Here is a 16864-nt window from a genome sequence, read left to right as displayed (position 1 = left end):
CCAAGGACTGGAAGAGTAGCCTAGTGGTTAGTGCAGTGGACTGTGATCCTGGCGAACTGAGTTCAATTCCCACTGCAGCTCCTTGTGACTCTGGGCAAGTCACTTAACCCTCCATTGCCCCAGGTACAAATAAGTACCAATAAACCGCTTTGAATGTGGTTGGAAAAAACACAGAAAGGCAGTATATCAACTCCATGCACAATCTGAAAGAGTAGCAACGTTCCATGTAGAACCCAAAGAATATCAAGATTCCAGAATCCCAAGGACTGGAAGAGTAGCCTAGTGGTTAGTGCAGTGGACTGTGATCCTGGCGAACTGAGTTCAATTCCCACTGCAGCTCCTTGTGACTCTGGGCAAGTCACTTAACCCTCCATTGCCCCAGGTACAAATAAGTACCAATAAACCGCTTTGAATGTGGTTGGAAAAAACACAGAAAGGCAGTATATCAACTCCATGCACAATCTGAAAGAGTAGCAACGTTCCATGTAGAACCCAAAGAATATCAAGATTCCAGAATCCCAAGGACTGGAAGAGTAGCCTAGTGGTTAGTGCAGTGGACTGTGATCCTGGCGAACTGAGTTCAATTCCCACTGCAGCTCCTTGTGACTCTGGGCAAGTCACTTAACCCTCCATTGCCCCAGGTACAAATAAGTACCAATAAACCGCTTTGAATGTGGTTGGAAAAAACACAGAAAGGCAGTATATCAACTCCATGCACAATCTGAAAGAGTAGCAACGTTCCATGTAGAACCCAAAGAATATCAAGATTCCAGAATCCCAAGGACTGGAAGAGTAGCCTAGTGGTTAGTGCAGTGGACTGTGATCCTGGCGAACTGAGTTCAATTCCCACTGCAGCTCCTTGTGACTCTGGGCAAGTCACTTAACCCTCCATTGCCCCAGGTACAAATAAGTATCAATAAACCGCTTTGAATGTGGTTGGAAAAAACACAGAAAGGCAGTATATCAACTCCATGCACAATCTGAAAGAGTAGCAACGTTCCATGTAGAACCCAAAGAATATCAAGATTCCAGAATCCCAAGGACTGGAAGAGTAGCCTAGTGGTTAGTGCAGTGGACTGTGATCCTGGCGAACTGAGTTCAATTCCCACTGCAGCTCCTTGTGACTCTGGGCAAGTCACTTAACCCTCCATTGCCCCAGGTACAAATAAGTATCAATAAACCGCTTTGAATGTGGTTGGAAAAAACACAGAAAGGCAGTATATCAACTCCATGCACAATCTGAAAGAGTAGCAACGTTCCATGTAGAACCCAAAGAATATCAAGATTCCAGAATCCCAAGGACTGGAAGAGTAGCCTAGTGGTTAGTGCAGTGGACTGTGATCCTGGCGAACTGAGTTCAATTCCCACTGCAGCTCCTTGTGACTCTGGGCAAGTCACTTAACCCTCCATTGCCCCAGGTACAAATAAGTACCAATAAACCGCTTTGAATGTGGTTGGAAAAAACACAGAAAGGCAGTATATCAACTCCATGCACAATCTGAAAGAGTAGCAACGTTCCATGTAGAACCCAAAGAATATCAAGATTCCAGAATCCCAAGGACTGGAAGAGTAGCCTAGTGGTTAGTGCAGTGGACTGTGATCCTGGCGAACTGAGTTCAATTCCCACTGCAGCTCCTTGTGACTCTGGGCAAGTCACTTAACCCTCCATTGCCCCAGGTACAAATAAGTACCAATAAACCGCTTTGAATGTGGTTGGAAAAAACACAGAAAGGCAGTATATCAACTCCATGCACAATCTGAAAGAGTAGCAACGTTCCATGTAGAACCCAAAGAATATCAAGATTCCAGAATCCCAAGGACTGGAAGAGTAGCCTAGTGGTTAGTGCAGTGGACTGTGATCCTGGCGAACTGAGTTCAATTCCCACTGCAGCTCCTTGTGACTCTGGGCAAGTCACTTAACCCTCCATTGCCCCAGGTACAAATAAGTACCAATAAACCGCTTTGAATGTGGTTGGAAAAAACACAGAAAGGCAGTATATCAACTCCATGCACAATCTGAAAGAGTAGCAACGTTCCATGTAGAACCCAAAGAATATCAAGATTCCAGAATCCCAAGGACTGGAAGAGTAGCCTAGTGGTTAGTGCAGTGGACTGTGATCCTGGCGAACTGAGTTCAATTCCCACTGCAGCTCCTTGTGACTCTGGGCAAGTCACTTAACCCTCCATTGCCCCAGGTACAAATAAGTACCAATAAACCGCTTTGAATGTGGTTGGAAAAAACACAGAAAGGCAGTATATCAACTCCATGCACAATCTGAAAGAGTAGCAACGTTCCATGTAGAACCCAAAGAATATCAAGATTCCAGAATCCCAAGGACTGGAAGAGTAGCCTAGTGGTTAGTGCAGTGGACTGTGATCCTGGCGAACTGAGTTCAATTCCCACTGCAGCTCCTTGTGACTCTGGGCAAGTCACTTAACCCTCCATTGCCCCAGGTACAAATAAGTATCAATAAACCGCTTTGAATGTGGTTGGAAAAAACACAGAAAGGCAGTATATCAACTCCATGCACAATCTGAAAGAGTAGCAACGTTCCATGTAGAACCCAAAGAATATCAAGATTCCAGAATCCCAAGGACTGGAAGAGTAGCCTAGTGGTTAGTGCAGTGGACTGTGATCCTGGCGAACTGAGTTCAATTCCCACTGCAGCTCCTTGTGACTCTGGGCAAGTCACTTAACCCTCCATTGCCCCAGGTACAAATAAGTATCAATAAACCGCTTTGAATGTGGTTGGAAAAAAACACAGAAAGGCAGTATATCAACTCCATGCACAATCTGAAAGAGTAGCAACGTTCCATGTAGAACCCAAAGAATATCAAGATTCCAGAATCCCAAGGACTGGAAGAGTAGCCTAGTGGTTAGTGCAGTGGACTGTGATCCTGGCGAACTGAGTTCAATTCCCACTGCAGCTCCTTGTGACTCTGGGCAAGTCACTTAACCCTCCATTGCCCCAGGTACAAATAAGTATCAATAAACCGCTTTGAATGTGGTTGGAAAAAACACAGAAAGGCAGTATATCAACTCCATGCACAATCTGAAAGAGTAGCAATGTTCCATGTAGAACCCAAAGAATATCAAGATTCCAGAATCCCAAGGACTGGAAGAGTAGCCTAGTGGTTAGTGCAGTGGACTGTGATCCTGGCGAACTGAGTTCAATTCCCACTGCAGCTCCTTGTGACTCTGGGCAAGTCACTTAACCCTCCATTGCCCCAGGTACAAATAAGTACCAATAAACCGCTTTGAATGTGGTTGGAAAAAACACAGAAAGGCAGTATATCAACTCCATGCACAATCTGAAAGAGTAGCAACGTTCCATGTAGAACCCAAAGAATATCAAGATTCCAGAATCCCAAGGACTGGAAGAGTAGCCTAGTGGTTAGTGCAGTGGACTGTGATCCTGGCGAACTGAGTTCAATTCCCACTGCAGCTCCTTGTGACTCTGGGCAAGTCACTTAACCCTCCATTGCCCCAGGTACAAATAAGTACCAATAAACCGCTTTGAATGTGGTTGGAAAAAACACAGAAAGGCAGTATATCAACTCCATGCACAATCTGAAAGAGTAGCAACGTTCCATGTAGAACCCAAAGAATATCAAGATTCCAGAATCCCAAGGACTGGAAGAGTAGCCTAGTGGTTAGTGCAGTGGACTGTGATCCTGGCGAACTGAGTTCAATTCCCACTGCAGCTCCTTGTGACTCTGGGCAAGTCACTTAACCCTCCATTGCCCCAGGTACAAATAAGTACCAATAAACCGCTTTGAATGTGGTTGGAAAAAACACAGAAAGGCAGTATATCAACTCCATGCACAATCTGAAAGAGTAGCAACGTTCCATGTAGAACCCAAAGAATATCAAGATTCCAGAATCCCAAGGACTGGAAGAGTAGCCTAGTGGTTAGTGCAGTGGACTGTGATCCTGGCGAACTGAGTTCAATTCCCACTGCAGCTCCTTGTGACTCTGGGCAAGTCACTTAACCCTCCATTGCCCCAGGTACAAATAAGTACCAATAAACCGCTTTGAATGTGGTTGGAAAAAACACAGAAAGGCAGTATATCAACTCCATGCACAATCTGAAAGAGTAGCAACGTTCCATGTAGAACCCAAAGAATATCAAGATTCCAGAATCCCAAGGACTGGAAGAGTAGCCTAGTGGTTAGTGCAGTGGACTGTGATCCTGGCGAACTGAGTTCAATTCCCACTGCAGCTCCTTGTGACTCTGGGCAAGTCACTTAACCCTCCATTGCCCCAGGTACAAATAAGTACCAATAAACCGCTTTGAATGTGGTTGGAAAAAACACAGAAAGGCAGTATATCAACTCCATGCACAATCTGAAAGAGTAGCAACGTTCCATGTAGAACCCAAAGAATATCAAGATTCCAGAATCCCAAGGACTGGAAGAGTAGCCTAGTGGTTAGTGCAGTGGACTGTGATCCTGGCGAACTGAGTTCAATTCCCACTGCAGCTCCTTGTGACTCTGGGCAAGTCACTTAACCCTCCATTGCCCCAGGTACAAATAAGTATCAATAAACCGCTTTGAATGTGGTTGGAAAAAACACAGAAAGGCAGTATATCAACTCCATGCACAATCTGAAAGAGTAGCAACGTTCCATGTAGAACCCAAAGAATATCAAGATTCCAGAATCCCAAGGACTGGAAGAGTAGCCTAGTGGTTAGTGCAGTGGACTGTGATCCTGGCGAACTGAGTTCAATTCCCACTGCAGCTCCTTGTGACTCTGGGCAAGTCACTTAACCCTCCATTGCCCCAGGTACAAATAAGTACCAATAAACCGCTTTGAATGTGGTTGGAAAAAACACAGAAAGGCAGTATATCAACTCCATGCACAATCTGAAAGAGTAGCAACGTTCCATGTAGAACCCAAAGAATATCAAGATTCCAGAATCCCAAGGACTGGAAGAGTAGCCTAGTGGTTAGTGCAGTGGACTGTGATCCTGGCGAACTGAGTTCAATTCCCACTGCAGCTCCTTGTGACTCTGGGCAAGTCACTTAACCCTCCATTGCCCCAGGTACAAATAAGTACCAATAAACCGCTTTGAATGTGGTTGGAAAAAACACAGAAAGGCAGTATATCAACTCCATGCACAATCTGAAAGAGTAGCAACGTTCCATGTAGAACCCAAAGAATATCAAGATTCCAGAATCCCAAGGACTGGAAGAGTAGCCTAGTGGTTAGTGCAGTGGACTGTGATCCTGGCGAACTGAGTTCAATTCCCACTGCAGCTCCTTGTGACTCTGGGCAAGTCACTTAACCCTCCATTGCCCCAGGTACAAATAAGTATCAATAAACCGCTTTGAATGTGGTTGGAAAAAACACAGAAAGGCAGTATATCAACTCCATGCACAATCTGAAAGAGTAGCAACGTTCCATGTAGAACCCAAAGAATATCAAGATTCCAGAATCCCAAGGACTGGAAGAGTAGCCTAGTGGTTAGTGCAGTGGACTGTGATCCTGGCGAACTGAGTTCAATTCCCACTGCAGCTCCTTGTGACTCTGGGCAAGTCACTTAACCCTCCATTGCCCCAGGTACAAATAAGTACCAATAAACCGCTTTGAATGTGGTTGGAAAAAACACAGAAAGGCAGTATATCAACTCCATGCACAATCTGAAAGAGTAGCAACGTTCCATGTAGAACCCAAAGAATATCAAGATTCCAGAATCCCAAGGACTGGAAGAGTAGCCTAGTGGTTAGTGCAGTGGACTGTGATCCTGGCGAACTGAGTTCAATTCCCACTGCAGCTCCTTGTGACTCTGGGCAAGTCACTTAACCCTCCATTGCCCCAGGTACAAATAAGTACCAATAAACCGCTTTGAATGTGGTTGGAAAAAACACAGAAAGGCAGTATATCAACTCCATGCACAATCTGAAAGAGTAGCAACGTTCCATGTAGAACCCAAAGAATATCAAGATTCCAGAATCCCAAGGACTGGAAGAGTAGCCTAGTGGTTAGTGCAGTGGACTGTGATCCTGGCGAACTGAGTTCAATTCCCACTGCAGCTCCTTGTGACTCTGGGCAAGTCACTTAACCCTCCATTGCCCCAGGTACAAATAAGTACCAATAAACCGCTTTGAATGTGGTTGGAAAAAACACAGAAAGGCAGTATATCAACTCCATGCACAATCTGAAAGAGTAGCAACGTTCCATGTAGAACCCAAAGAATATCAAGATTCCAGAATCCCAAGGACTGGAAGAGTAGCCTAGTGGTTAGTGCAGTGGACTGTGATCCTGGCGAACTGAGTTCAATTCCCACTGCAGCTCCTTGTGACTCTGGGCAAGTCACTTAACCCTCCATTGCCCCAGGTACAAATAAGTATCAATAAACCGCTTTGAATGTGGTTGGAAAAAACACAGAAAGGCAGTATATCAACTCCATGCACAATCTGAAAGAGTAGCAACGTTCCATGTAGAACCCAAAGAATATCAAGATTCCAGAATCCCAAGGACTGGAAGAGTAGCCTAGTGGTTAGTGCAGTGGACTGTGATCCTGGCGAACTGAGTTCAATTCCCACTGCAGCTCCTTGTGACTCTGGGCAAGTCACTTAACCCTCCATTGCCCCAGGTACAAATAAGTATCAATAAACCGCTTTGAATGTGGTTGGAAAAAACACAGAAAGGCAGTATATCAACTCCATGCACAATCTGAAAGAGTAGCAACGTTCCATGTAGAACCCAAAGAATATCAAGATTCCAGAATCCCAAGGACTGGAAGAGTAGCCTAGTGGTTAGTGCAGTGGACTGTGATCCTGGCGAACTGAGTTCAATTCCCACTGCAGCTCCTTGTGACTCTGGGCAAGTCACTTAACCCTCCATTGCCCCAGGTACAAATAAGTACCAATAAACCGCTTTGAATGTGGTTGGAAAAAACACAGAAAGGCAGTATATCAACTCCATGCACAATCTGAAAGAGTAGCAACGTTCCATGTAGAACCCAAAGAATATCAAGATTCCAGAATCCCAAGGACTGGAAGAGTAGCCTAGTGGTTAGTGCAGTGGACTGTGATCCTGGCGAACTGAGTTCAATTCCCACTGCAGCTCCTTGTGACTCTGGGCAAGTCACTTAACCCTCCATTGCCCCAGGTACAAATAAGTACCAATAAACCGCTTTGAATGTGGTTGGAAAAAACACAGAAAGGCAGTATATCAACTCCATGCACAATCTGAAAGAGTAGCAACGTTCCATGTAGAACCCAAAGAATATCAAGATTCCAGAATCCCAAGGACTGGAAGAGTAGCCTAGTGGTTAGTGCAGTGGACTGTGATCCTGGCGAACTGAGTTCAATTCCCACTGCAGCTCCTTGTGACTCTGGGCAAGTCACTTAACCCTCCATTGCCCCAGGTACAAATAAGTACCAATAAACCGCTTTGAATGTGGTTGGAAAAAACACAGAAAGGCAGTATATCAACTCCATGCACAATCTGAAAGAGTAGCAACGTTCCATGTAGAACCCAAAGAATATCAAGATTCCAGAATCCCAAGGACTGGAAGAGTAGCCTAGTGGTTAGTGCAGTGGACTGTGATCCTGGCGAACTGAGTTCAATTCCCACTGCAGCTCCTTGTGACTCTGGGCAAGTCACTTAACCCTCCATTGCCCCAGGTACAAATAAGTACCAATAAACCGCTTTGAATGTGGTTGGAAAAAACACAGAAAGGCAGTATATCAACTCCATGCACAATCTGAAAGAGTAGCAACGTTCCATGTAGAACCCAAAGAATATCAAGATTCCAGAATCCCAAGGACTGGAAGAGTAGCCTAGTGGTTAGTGCAGTGGACTGTGATCCTGGCGAACTGAGTTCAATTCCCACTGCAGCTCCTTGTGACTCTGGGCAAGTCACTTAACCCTCCATTGCCCCAGGTACAAATAAGTACCAATAAACCGCTTTGAATGTGGTTGGAAAAAACACAGAAAGGCAGTATATCAACTCCATGCACAATCTGAAAGAGTAGCAACGTTCCATGTAGAACCCAAAGAATATCAAGATTCCAGAATCCCAAGGACTGGAAGAGTAGCCTAGTGGTTAGTGCAGTGGACTGTGATCCTGGCGAACTGAGTTCAATTCCCACTGCAGCTCCTTGTGACTCTGGGCAAGTCACTTAACCCTCCATTGCCCCAGGTACAAATAAGTATCAATAAACCGCTTTGAATGTGGTTGGAAAAAACACAGAAAGGCAGTATATCAACTCCATGCACAATCTGAAAGAGTAGCAATGTTCCATGTAGAACCCAAAGAATATCAAGATTCCAGAATCCCAAGGACTGGAAGAGTAGCCTAGTGGTTAGTGCAGTGGACTGTGATCCTGGCGAACTGAGTTCAATTCCCACTGCAGCTCCTTGTGACTCTGGGCAAGTCACTTAACCCTCCATTGCCCCAGGTACAAATAAGTACCAATAAACCGCTTTGAATGTGGTTGGAAAAAACACAGAAAGGCAGTATATCAACTCCATGCACAATCTGAAAGAGTAGCAACGTTCCATGTAGAACCCAAAGAATATCAAGATTCCAGAATCCCAAGGACTGGAAGAGTAGCCTAGTGGTTAGTGCAGTGGACTGTGATCCTGGCGAACTGAGTTCAATTCCCACTGCAGCTCCTTGTGACTCTGGGCAAGTCACTTAACCCTCCATTGCCCCAGGTACAAATAAGTACCAATAAACCGCTTTGAATGTGGTTGGAAAAAACACAGAAAGGCAGTATATCAACTCCATGCACAATCTGAAAGAGTAGCAACGTTCCATGTAGAACCCAAAGAATATCAAGATTCCAGAATCCCAAGGACTGGAAGAGTAGCCTAGTGGTTAGTGCAGTGGACTGTGATCCTGGCGAACTGAGTTCAATTCCCACTGCAGCTCCTTGTGACTCTGGGCAAGTCACTTAACCCTCCATTGCCCCAGGTACAAATAAGTACCAATAAACCGCTTTGAATGTGGTTGGAAAAAACACAGAAAGGCAGTATATCAACTCCATGCACAATCTGAAAGAGTAGCAACGTTCCATGTAGAACCCAAAGAATATCAAGATTCCAGAATCCCAAGGACTGGAAGAGTAGCCTAGTGGTTAGTGCAGTGGACTGTGATCCTGGCGAACTGAGTTCAATTCCCACTGCAGCTCCTTGTGACTCTGGGCAAGTCACTTAACCCTCCATTGCCCCAGGTACAAATAAGTACCAATAAACCGCTTTGAATGTGGTTGGAAAAAACACAGAAAGGCAGTATATCAACTCCATGCACAATCTGAAAGAGTAGCAACGTTCCATGTAGAACCCAAAGAATATCAAGATTCCAGAATCCCAAGGACTGGAAGAGTAGCCTAGTGGTTAGTGCAGTGGACTGTGATCCTGGCGAACTGAGTTCAATTCCCACTGCAGCTCCTTGTGACTCTGGGCAAGTCACTTAACCCTCCATTGCCCCAGGTACAAATAAGTATCAATAAACCGCTTTGAATGTGGTTGGAAAAAACACAGAAAGGCAGTATATCAACTCCATGCACAATCTGAAAGAGTAGCAATGTTCCATGTAGAACCCAAAGAATATCAAGATTCCAGAATCCCAAGGACTGGAAGAGTAGCCTAGTGGTTAGTGCAGTGGACTGTGATCCTGGCGAACTGAGTTCAATTCCCACTGCAGCTCCTTGTGACTCTGGGCAAGTCACTTAACCCTCCATTGCCCCAGGTACAAATAAGTACCAATAAACCGCTTTGAATGTGGTTGGAAAAAACACAGAAAGGCAGTATATCAACTCCATGCACAATCTGAAAGAGTAGCAACGTTCCATGTAGAACCCAAAGAATATCAAGATTCCAGAATCCCAAGGACTGGAAGAGTAGCCTAGTGGTTAGTGCAGTGGACTGTGATCCTGGCGAACTGAGTTCAATTCCCACTGCAGCTCCTTGTGACTCTGGGCAAGTCACTTAACCCTCCATTGCCCCAGGTACAAATAAGTACCAATAAACCGCTTTGAATGTGGTTGGAAAAAAACACAGAAAGGCAGTATATCAACTCCATGCACAATCTGAAAGAGTAGCAACGTTCCATGTAGAACCCAAAGAATATCAAGATTCCAGAATCCCAAGGACTGGAAGAGTAGCCTAGTGGTTAGTGCAGTGGACTGTGATCCTGGCGAACTGAGTTCAATTCCCACTGCAGCTCCTTGTGACTCTGGGCAAGTCACTTAACCCTCCATTGCCCCAGGTACAAATAAGTACCAATAAACCGCTTTGAATGTGGTTGGAAAAAACACAGAAAGGCAGTATATCAACTCCATGCACAATCTGAAAGAGTAGCAACGTTCCATGTAGAACCCAAAGAATATCAAGATTCCAGAATCCCAAGGACTGGAAGAGTAGCCTAGTGGTTAGTGCAGTGGACTGTGATCCTGGCGAACTGAGTTCAATTCCCACTGCAGCTCCTTGTGACTCTGGGCAAGTCACTTAACCCTCCATTGCCCCAGGTACAAATAAGTACCAATAAACCGCTTTGAATGTGGTTGGAAAAAACACAGAAAGGCAGTATATCAACTCCATGCACAATCTGAAAGAGTAGCAACGTTCCATGTAGAACCCAAAGAATATCAAGATTCCAGAATCCCAAGGACTGGAAGAGTAGCCTTGTGGTTAGTGCAGTGGACTGTGATCCTGGCGAACTGAGTTCAATTCCCACTGCAGCTCCTTGTGACTCTGGGCAAGTCACTTAACCCTCCATTGCCCCAGGTACAAATAAGTACCTGTATATGTAAACTGCTTTGAATGTAATTACAAAAACCATCCCCTTCCCTAAATGGCAATAAAGGGTCAGAAGAAGACTGTATTCAAGACCTTCACTTAACCCCCCCCCCCCACACACACACACACACCTACAGTTCAACCTCTGACCCCGATCCTCCACTATTCCAGGTGGTGTCCCTAGGAACATTCCTTGAGGTTAGTCACTTACAGCAGGTGGTGCTAAACATTTCATGTCCAGGCCTAGAGGTACTTAAATGCCCTGGAGCAGAGTGGATCAGAGAGGCCCTGAGGTAAGAGGTCTCCAGGAGAGAGATCCCAAGCTCAGAGATCGCCTGGAGGGAGGCTCCAAGTGAAAAAAATCCTCCCTACGGTGTTGGCTGGGCTGCAGTATCTGTGGCAGAGTCCCGGGGAAGTAAGGAGTGGCCCTAGCTCAAAGGTTTGCACCCTGTAGATGCTCAAGGATTGTATGAGAAGGAACAGAAAACTGCAAAGATAAAAGTGTGTCTTTATTTTTACATGAAGACCCAGGTCCTGAGTGTCCTAGTTGGAGCCAGGCCTAGATTTATGAGTAACATGATCTGTATTGGAGAAGCTAGACGTGTTTAGAGAAGGGAATACTAGTGACTGTTACCAACAAGGAAAATGAGCCTGTGAGAAGAACAGACTGTCTTGCTTTAATTATTTTCCACCAATAAAGTTTTCTTTTGACTTTATACTGACTTATGCCTGTAAGGTTTCCATGCCTATCTGTTGATCACATTATCACACCCTCCGTAGGCATTTCTAGGACCTGTCTAACCCATGATCCCCCATGCTGCCCCACTAGCTTCCCTGGCCTTAGTGACCCTTCCCCTAAGCATTCATTGACCTTCCTGATCACTCTCATTCCCTCTAAGAAGCTTTGTTGAACCTCTAACCATGAAATCTCGTAGACAGTACTACAAACTTGCACCCTCATTCCAGCCCCCAATACCCAACAGCTCACTGGTAGAGCTTGAGTCCAGTCTTAACGGCGTGATCCACCACATCATCACTGATAGAAGGCTTAATGTCTTTTTTTGCTCCTAGAACACGGGTCAGGATGGACATCAGCTGAGGCGAAGCGTCTTCATCCTCGCCATCAATTACACCAATCTGTGCCCGCCCACCACGCTCCCGGTCTCGGATATCCTTTGCCAGATTCATTCCCTGAAAAGAGATGGCTGTGTGTTAATGATTCACCGTTAAACATGGTCACCAGTGCATATGTTCTGGAGCAGCCATAGGCCTTTGATTCTTTCAGATATGGGCGCCTATAAGCCATATGCCTGCCAAAAAAGCAAGATGGGTGAATAAGGTCTAAGGTGGCAACAGAAATTTGACCCTTGTCTTTGTGAAGGCCATCTCTTACTGATGTATTGTAAAAGGAAATAGTTGTCAGCTCTTCCAGTATTGCAGAAATATCACCAGGGAAATTCAGATGGACCAGGGAAACATTTCTAATGTACAAGAGGAACCAGTGGCGTTCCTAGGGGGGCTGACACCTGGGGCGGATCGCTGATGCGCCCCGCCCCCCGGATGCAGCGCCCCCCCCCCGGATGCAGCGCCCCCCCCGGATGCAGCACGACACCCCCCCCCCCCGGTAAAAGGACCCCCCGCCCCAAGTGCACGCCGCTGGGGGAGTGCAGTGCGCGCCTGTTCGTCGTTTGTTCCATGCTCCCTCTGCCCCGGAACAGGAACGAACGAAGGACAGGCACGCGCGGCACCCCCCCTCCCCCAGCGGCGTGCACTTGGGGCGGACCACCCCCACCGCCCCCCCCCCCCCCCTAGGAACGCCTCTGAGAGGAACACATCTTAGAGTGGAATGCATTCAGAACCTCTCTGCTTTCCCTCTCATACTATTACAGAGGGTCTCACAGCCCATCCTATATATTACAATGCTAAGATTTCAGAACCGATGAACATGGGTTGGGCTCAGCTCTCACTGCAGTATGGAAGCTGAATCTGATGACCAGGGCTCATATCAGGTACCTTGATCCTCTCCATGTGGTTGCCTTCCGGTCCGTTCCATTGGACAATCAATTTCCCCAGATCCAACAGGAATACATCTCCTTTGTTGAAGCTGTTCCAATTCATCTCCACCTTGAATGAAAAAAAAAAAAAATTAGGTCAGAGCAAATCTCTCACCTACCTGAGGGATGGCAAAAGCAGAGACTGCTTCCCTGACTCACAGATCATAAACAGTTTATTTATTTGTGACATTTATATCCCACATTATCCCAAACAAGTTTGAGTTCAATGTGGCTTACAATAAACAGTATAGGATACACAACAAAGAATAATACATAAGAAAGTAATTTGTTGTAAGAATCCAATTTTACAATACAGTATCATAAACGTACTGGGATAGCAATCGATGTTTAGCATTTAGAAAATCTATTATGAATGAGAAATATTGTACATGAAGCAAAGAGAAAGTTAATGGTAAATAGTGTAATAACCAATTCAGGTAATCATTAATTGTTTGAGATATGGTTGTTCTTTGAGAGGGTTTGTTTGAATAGGAACTATTTGAGGATTTTGCGGAATCTAGTGTATTCCTGTATATTTCTTATTTTGGCTGGTAAGTGAAGTCTGCAGAGTGGACAGTTTTGTAGATCACTTTTTTGAAATTTGGGAGGTGTGGTCTGAGATAGTTTCTTGCCTCATATTTAGTGTTTCTTTGAGGTAAGTTTATTAATGGTACCATATAGTCTGGAGCTGTGCCATTTAGGATTTGCAACATAAAGGTATATAATTTGAAGGTGATTCTCGCTTTGATGGGAAGCCAGTGTAATTTGATTAATAAAGAGAACTGACCAGCCTTTCCCTCTGTACTGAAGATACGCAATCACTGTTCTCCCTTGTTGAGGCTGGATAACTTCCTCTTAACACAGTCTATGCTTAGGATTAGGGTTAGATTATGGTCAGAGTTAGGGCTGGAGATGGGGGGTTAGGGTTGGAGATAGGGTCACAGTAGTTAGGTTTATGCTTAAGGTTATAGTTGGAGATAGGGTTATGGTAAGTTTAAGTGTATTCTTAGGTTTAGGGATAGAGTTAGGGTTGGAGATAGGAGTATAATAGGTTTACGTTTAGGGTTAGAGTTAGGGTTAGAGTACTTAGGTTTAAAATTAGATTTAGGGTTGGAGATCGGGTTACAGTAGACTTTGGTTTAGGGTTAGAGTAGGGTTAAGTTTATGCTTAGGATTAGGGTTAGAGTAGTTAGGTTTATGTTAGGTTTAAGGTTAGACATAGGGTTCGAATAGAGTTAGGTTTCATGTAGGGTTAGGATTTGAGGTAGAGTTAGGTCTAGGGTTAGGGTTAGGTTAGAATTTATTTAGTAACTGGTCTTCTTTAGCCCCAAATTCTCTTCTTTTTGGCCAAAGTGGCTAGTTTTTCAATTCTGCATTCATTTATCACTCTATCATCATTTTAGTAGAAATGTGAGATAATTCTCTTCCTCCCCTCCTCTCTCCCTAACATTGTCTCTCCTTCTTTACATCTTAAATCTCACAGTATTCTTAATCTGGGAGGGGCGGTGTTTGAAGACACAGGCCGTAATGAGGCTGAGAGAAGGAGCAAATCGGATCACGTTCACATTTTGGAAACTTTCTTGGACGGACAATTTGTACATGTGTTGGCAAAGTAACACACAGCATGGTTAAAAAGAAATAATAAAATACAACTTCACTCAATGTGTCTGACTCTCTGTTCATTAACCCTATCCCCCCCAACTCCTTGGAAGCCACGCACCTCACCAGCTACCACGTTCTTCTTCCCCTTGACGTGGAGCAGCCGTTGCACGTTGTAAGTATTGGTTTCCACGTGTTTCATGCCAGATGCCACGCCTCCCTGCTTGTAACTGTAAGACACAATCAACACCGGGAAGTCGAAACATCTACTCAGAGCCATAACCTAAATATTCCAGCCTTACAGCTGAATGTACCCACAATACACCAGGTTTCTTTTTCTCCATTATTGCTTTTTAACTCTTTTACAAACTGATAATGAGAAAGCAGGGCACGACAGAGGATGAGACATGGCTACCCACCAACTGTTGGATCCCCTCTCGTTCAGACACAGGCCTAGGCATGTCTTCCAGGTTAAGGCAGACAGTGGCTACAAACGCATCAGTTTTGATATTTGCAGTAAGGAACAAATAGTTTCCGGCCTCTTCTAAATCAGGCAGGTAGGAGGCCCAGTCCAAATGTGGAGAAAGTAGGATTTTGGACAACCAGGTTGAATCCAGAGTTAAACCCTGCAATCCTAGATCTCATAGAGGTTGACCCCAGGGTGATCATATCTGAAGATCTCATGATACTGGAGGAATAGCCTAGTGGTTAAAGCAGTAGGATGAGAACCAGGGAAGCCAAGTTTCAAATCTGAATTCTCCCACTGATGCTTCATGTGACCTGGGACTCTTCACTTCACTTCACGCATCCATAGCCTCATTTACCAACCTGCGGTAATGCAAGATATGTGCTTAGCAAATAGGACCCATTCAGCCTAATGGAGAAAGCAGTAATGTTCATTAATGCACATCAGTAAATGAGGTTCTTAGACTGTGGGCCCATTTGGACAGGGGAAAAAAAACTCATGTACAGTGATACCTCGGTTTTCGTTGATAATCCGTCCGAAAACAATCAACGAAAACTGAGGCAATTATTTCCATATGAATCAATGTAAATCCAATGAGCAGGAGAACGCATGGGTTGCCCTTTGTTTTTGCAAAATTAGCAGCGAAAACCGAGGCAACCAACCAAATCCGAGACAAATTTTTCACTGAAAAAATCAACGAAAACCGAAACCGACGATAACCGAAGTCAACGAAAACCGAGGTTTCACTGTATATGAATTATTACTCATCTTGAGCTCGTCCGACTCTCTTTGATTTGCCTGTAACTCCGGTCGACTCCTTTTGCTATCTGGGGCGCCAAGATCTCTTTTTCACAACAGACCTCATCGGTTGTGCGTGGACTTTCTAGCGTTACGACAACTGAGGCCAGTCTGTTGTTGTTTGGATAATGATTCCCTTCCTACACTATTTCACACTTTTCCTATATCTCGTCTTGATGTCTGTAGTTAACGTTTATGCACGAATTACAAAGTTCCAAGTTAAAGAGATCACAAACTGTACAAAATACGGCAGCTGGCATCATGGATCATACCAAACGGTGTGACCAGGCCTCACCATTGCTTCTTTACTTTCACTGGTTCTGTAGGTAGTCACGGGACCAATCTGGATCCTCCTCAGCTCACTGCATGGCAAGAAGTGACCGTTGTTCTTGACCTTCAAGTTGTTACATTGTAGTATGCATGTTCTGCTTCTCACCCGGCTTGCTGGAGCCATGTCTCACTCCCTCTCAGCTTCTCAGGGAGATAAAGGGGGGGCTGGTTGCCCACAGCATGTCCTTGGATATTACATGACTGCTAGTGATTTTCCAGAAAGCTGAATTAGCTAATTCACTGATGTGCAGGTCATAGGTTGCAGACTCCATCTTGATGTCATAGGATTATACAGGCCAAGACCAGCAAGGTGAGACACACAGGAAAATACCCCTACAGTTCCTCACACACAAAGCCTTGCACTAGAAATCCAACTTATTTATCTTCCCTCGCCATTCCCTATGTCCTGACACGTTTCCTTTGTTCAAAAAGAACAGAAGAGTTTCTAGCTCCAAGAAGTGCGGGGTAAACCTGAGATCAGCCAGGGTCTTTGGCACTGCAAACTAGTTGGATTTATCTTCCAGCACCCGCACTCCAGTGACACGTCTCAGAAAGCAACTATTAAAGTGGTTTCTGGGTTGTTTTATTTTTAAGGTGCTGAGTATTTTATTTTCAGAAAAGCTCCGTAATGGAACATAGGTCACTCACTATGAGTGAGATCTGCTGTGACCAGCTGGGTGTTTTTTCCCCAGTACTGTGTATATGTCTATGAGGGATGACAAGAAATGAAAGCTGGTTCCAATTGAGCAGGTTTGCCAGGAAATGCTTTCAGCCAATCAGAAAACTCATTTTCCTCATGGACTTCCAGCTCCTGTTGCTCTGGGCTGGGATCTGGTACCACAAGCCTTTATTAGTCATTAA

The 16864-nt window shown here is 44.9% G+C and overlaps 1 protein-coding gene across 5 annotated transcripts in view; it reads right to left on the bottom strand.

Moving 5' to 3' along the window:
* VIL1 (villin 1) overlaps nt 1-16864 on the bottom strand; it is a 124640-nt gene that overhangs the window by 63140 nt on the left and 44636 nt on the right. For all 5 annotated transcript variants that reach the window (XM_030209556.1, XM_030209558.1, XM_030209557.1 and 2 more), the window contains exons 5-7: nt 14531-14639; nt 12770-12880; nt 11745-11947 (exon numbers count right to left, since the gene is read on the bottom strand). In XM_030209556.1, coding sequence (XP_030065416.1) covers nt 11745-11947; nt 12770-12880; nt 14531-14639 — 423 coding nt within the window. The remainder of the gene's footprint in view (nt 1-11744; nt 11948-12769; nt 12881-14530; nt 14640-16864) is intronic.

The sequence above is a fragment of the Microcaecilia unicolor genome, chromosome 7 (assembly GCF_901765095.1).
Source record: "Microcaecilia unicolor chromosome 7, aMicUni1.1, whole genome shotgun sequence".
NCBI classification, from domain to species: domain Eukaryota; kingdom Metazoa; phylum Chordata; class Amphibia; order Gymnophiona; family Siphonopidae; genus Microcaecilia; species Microcaecilia unicolor.
Note: the sequence above shows the minus strand (reverse complement) of the source record. Positions and strands in the feature narration are given on the sequence as shown.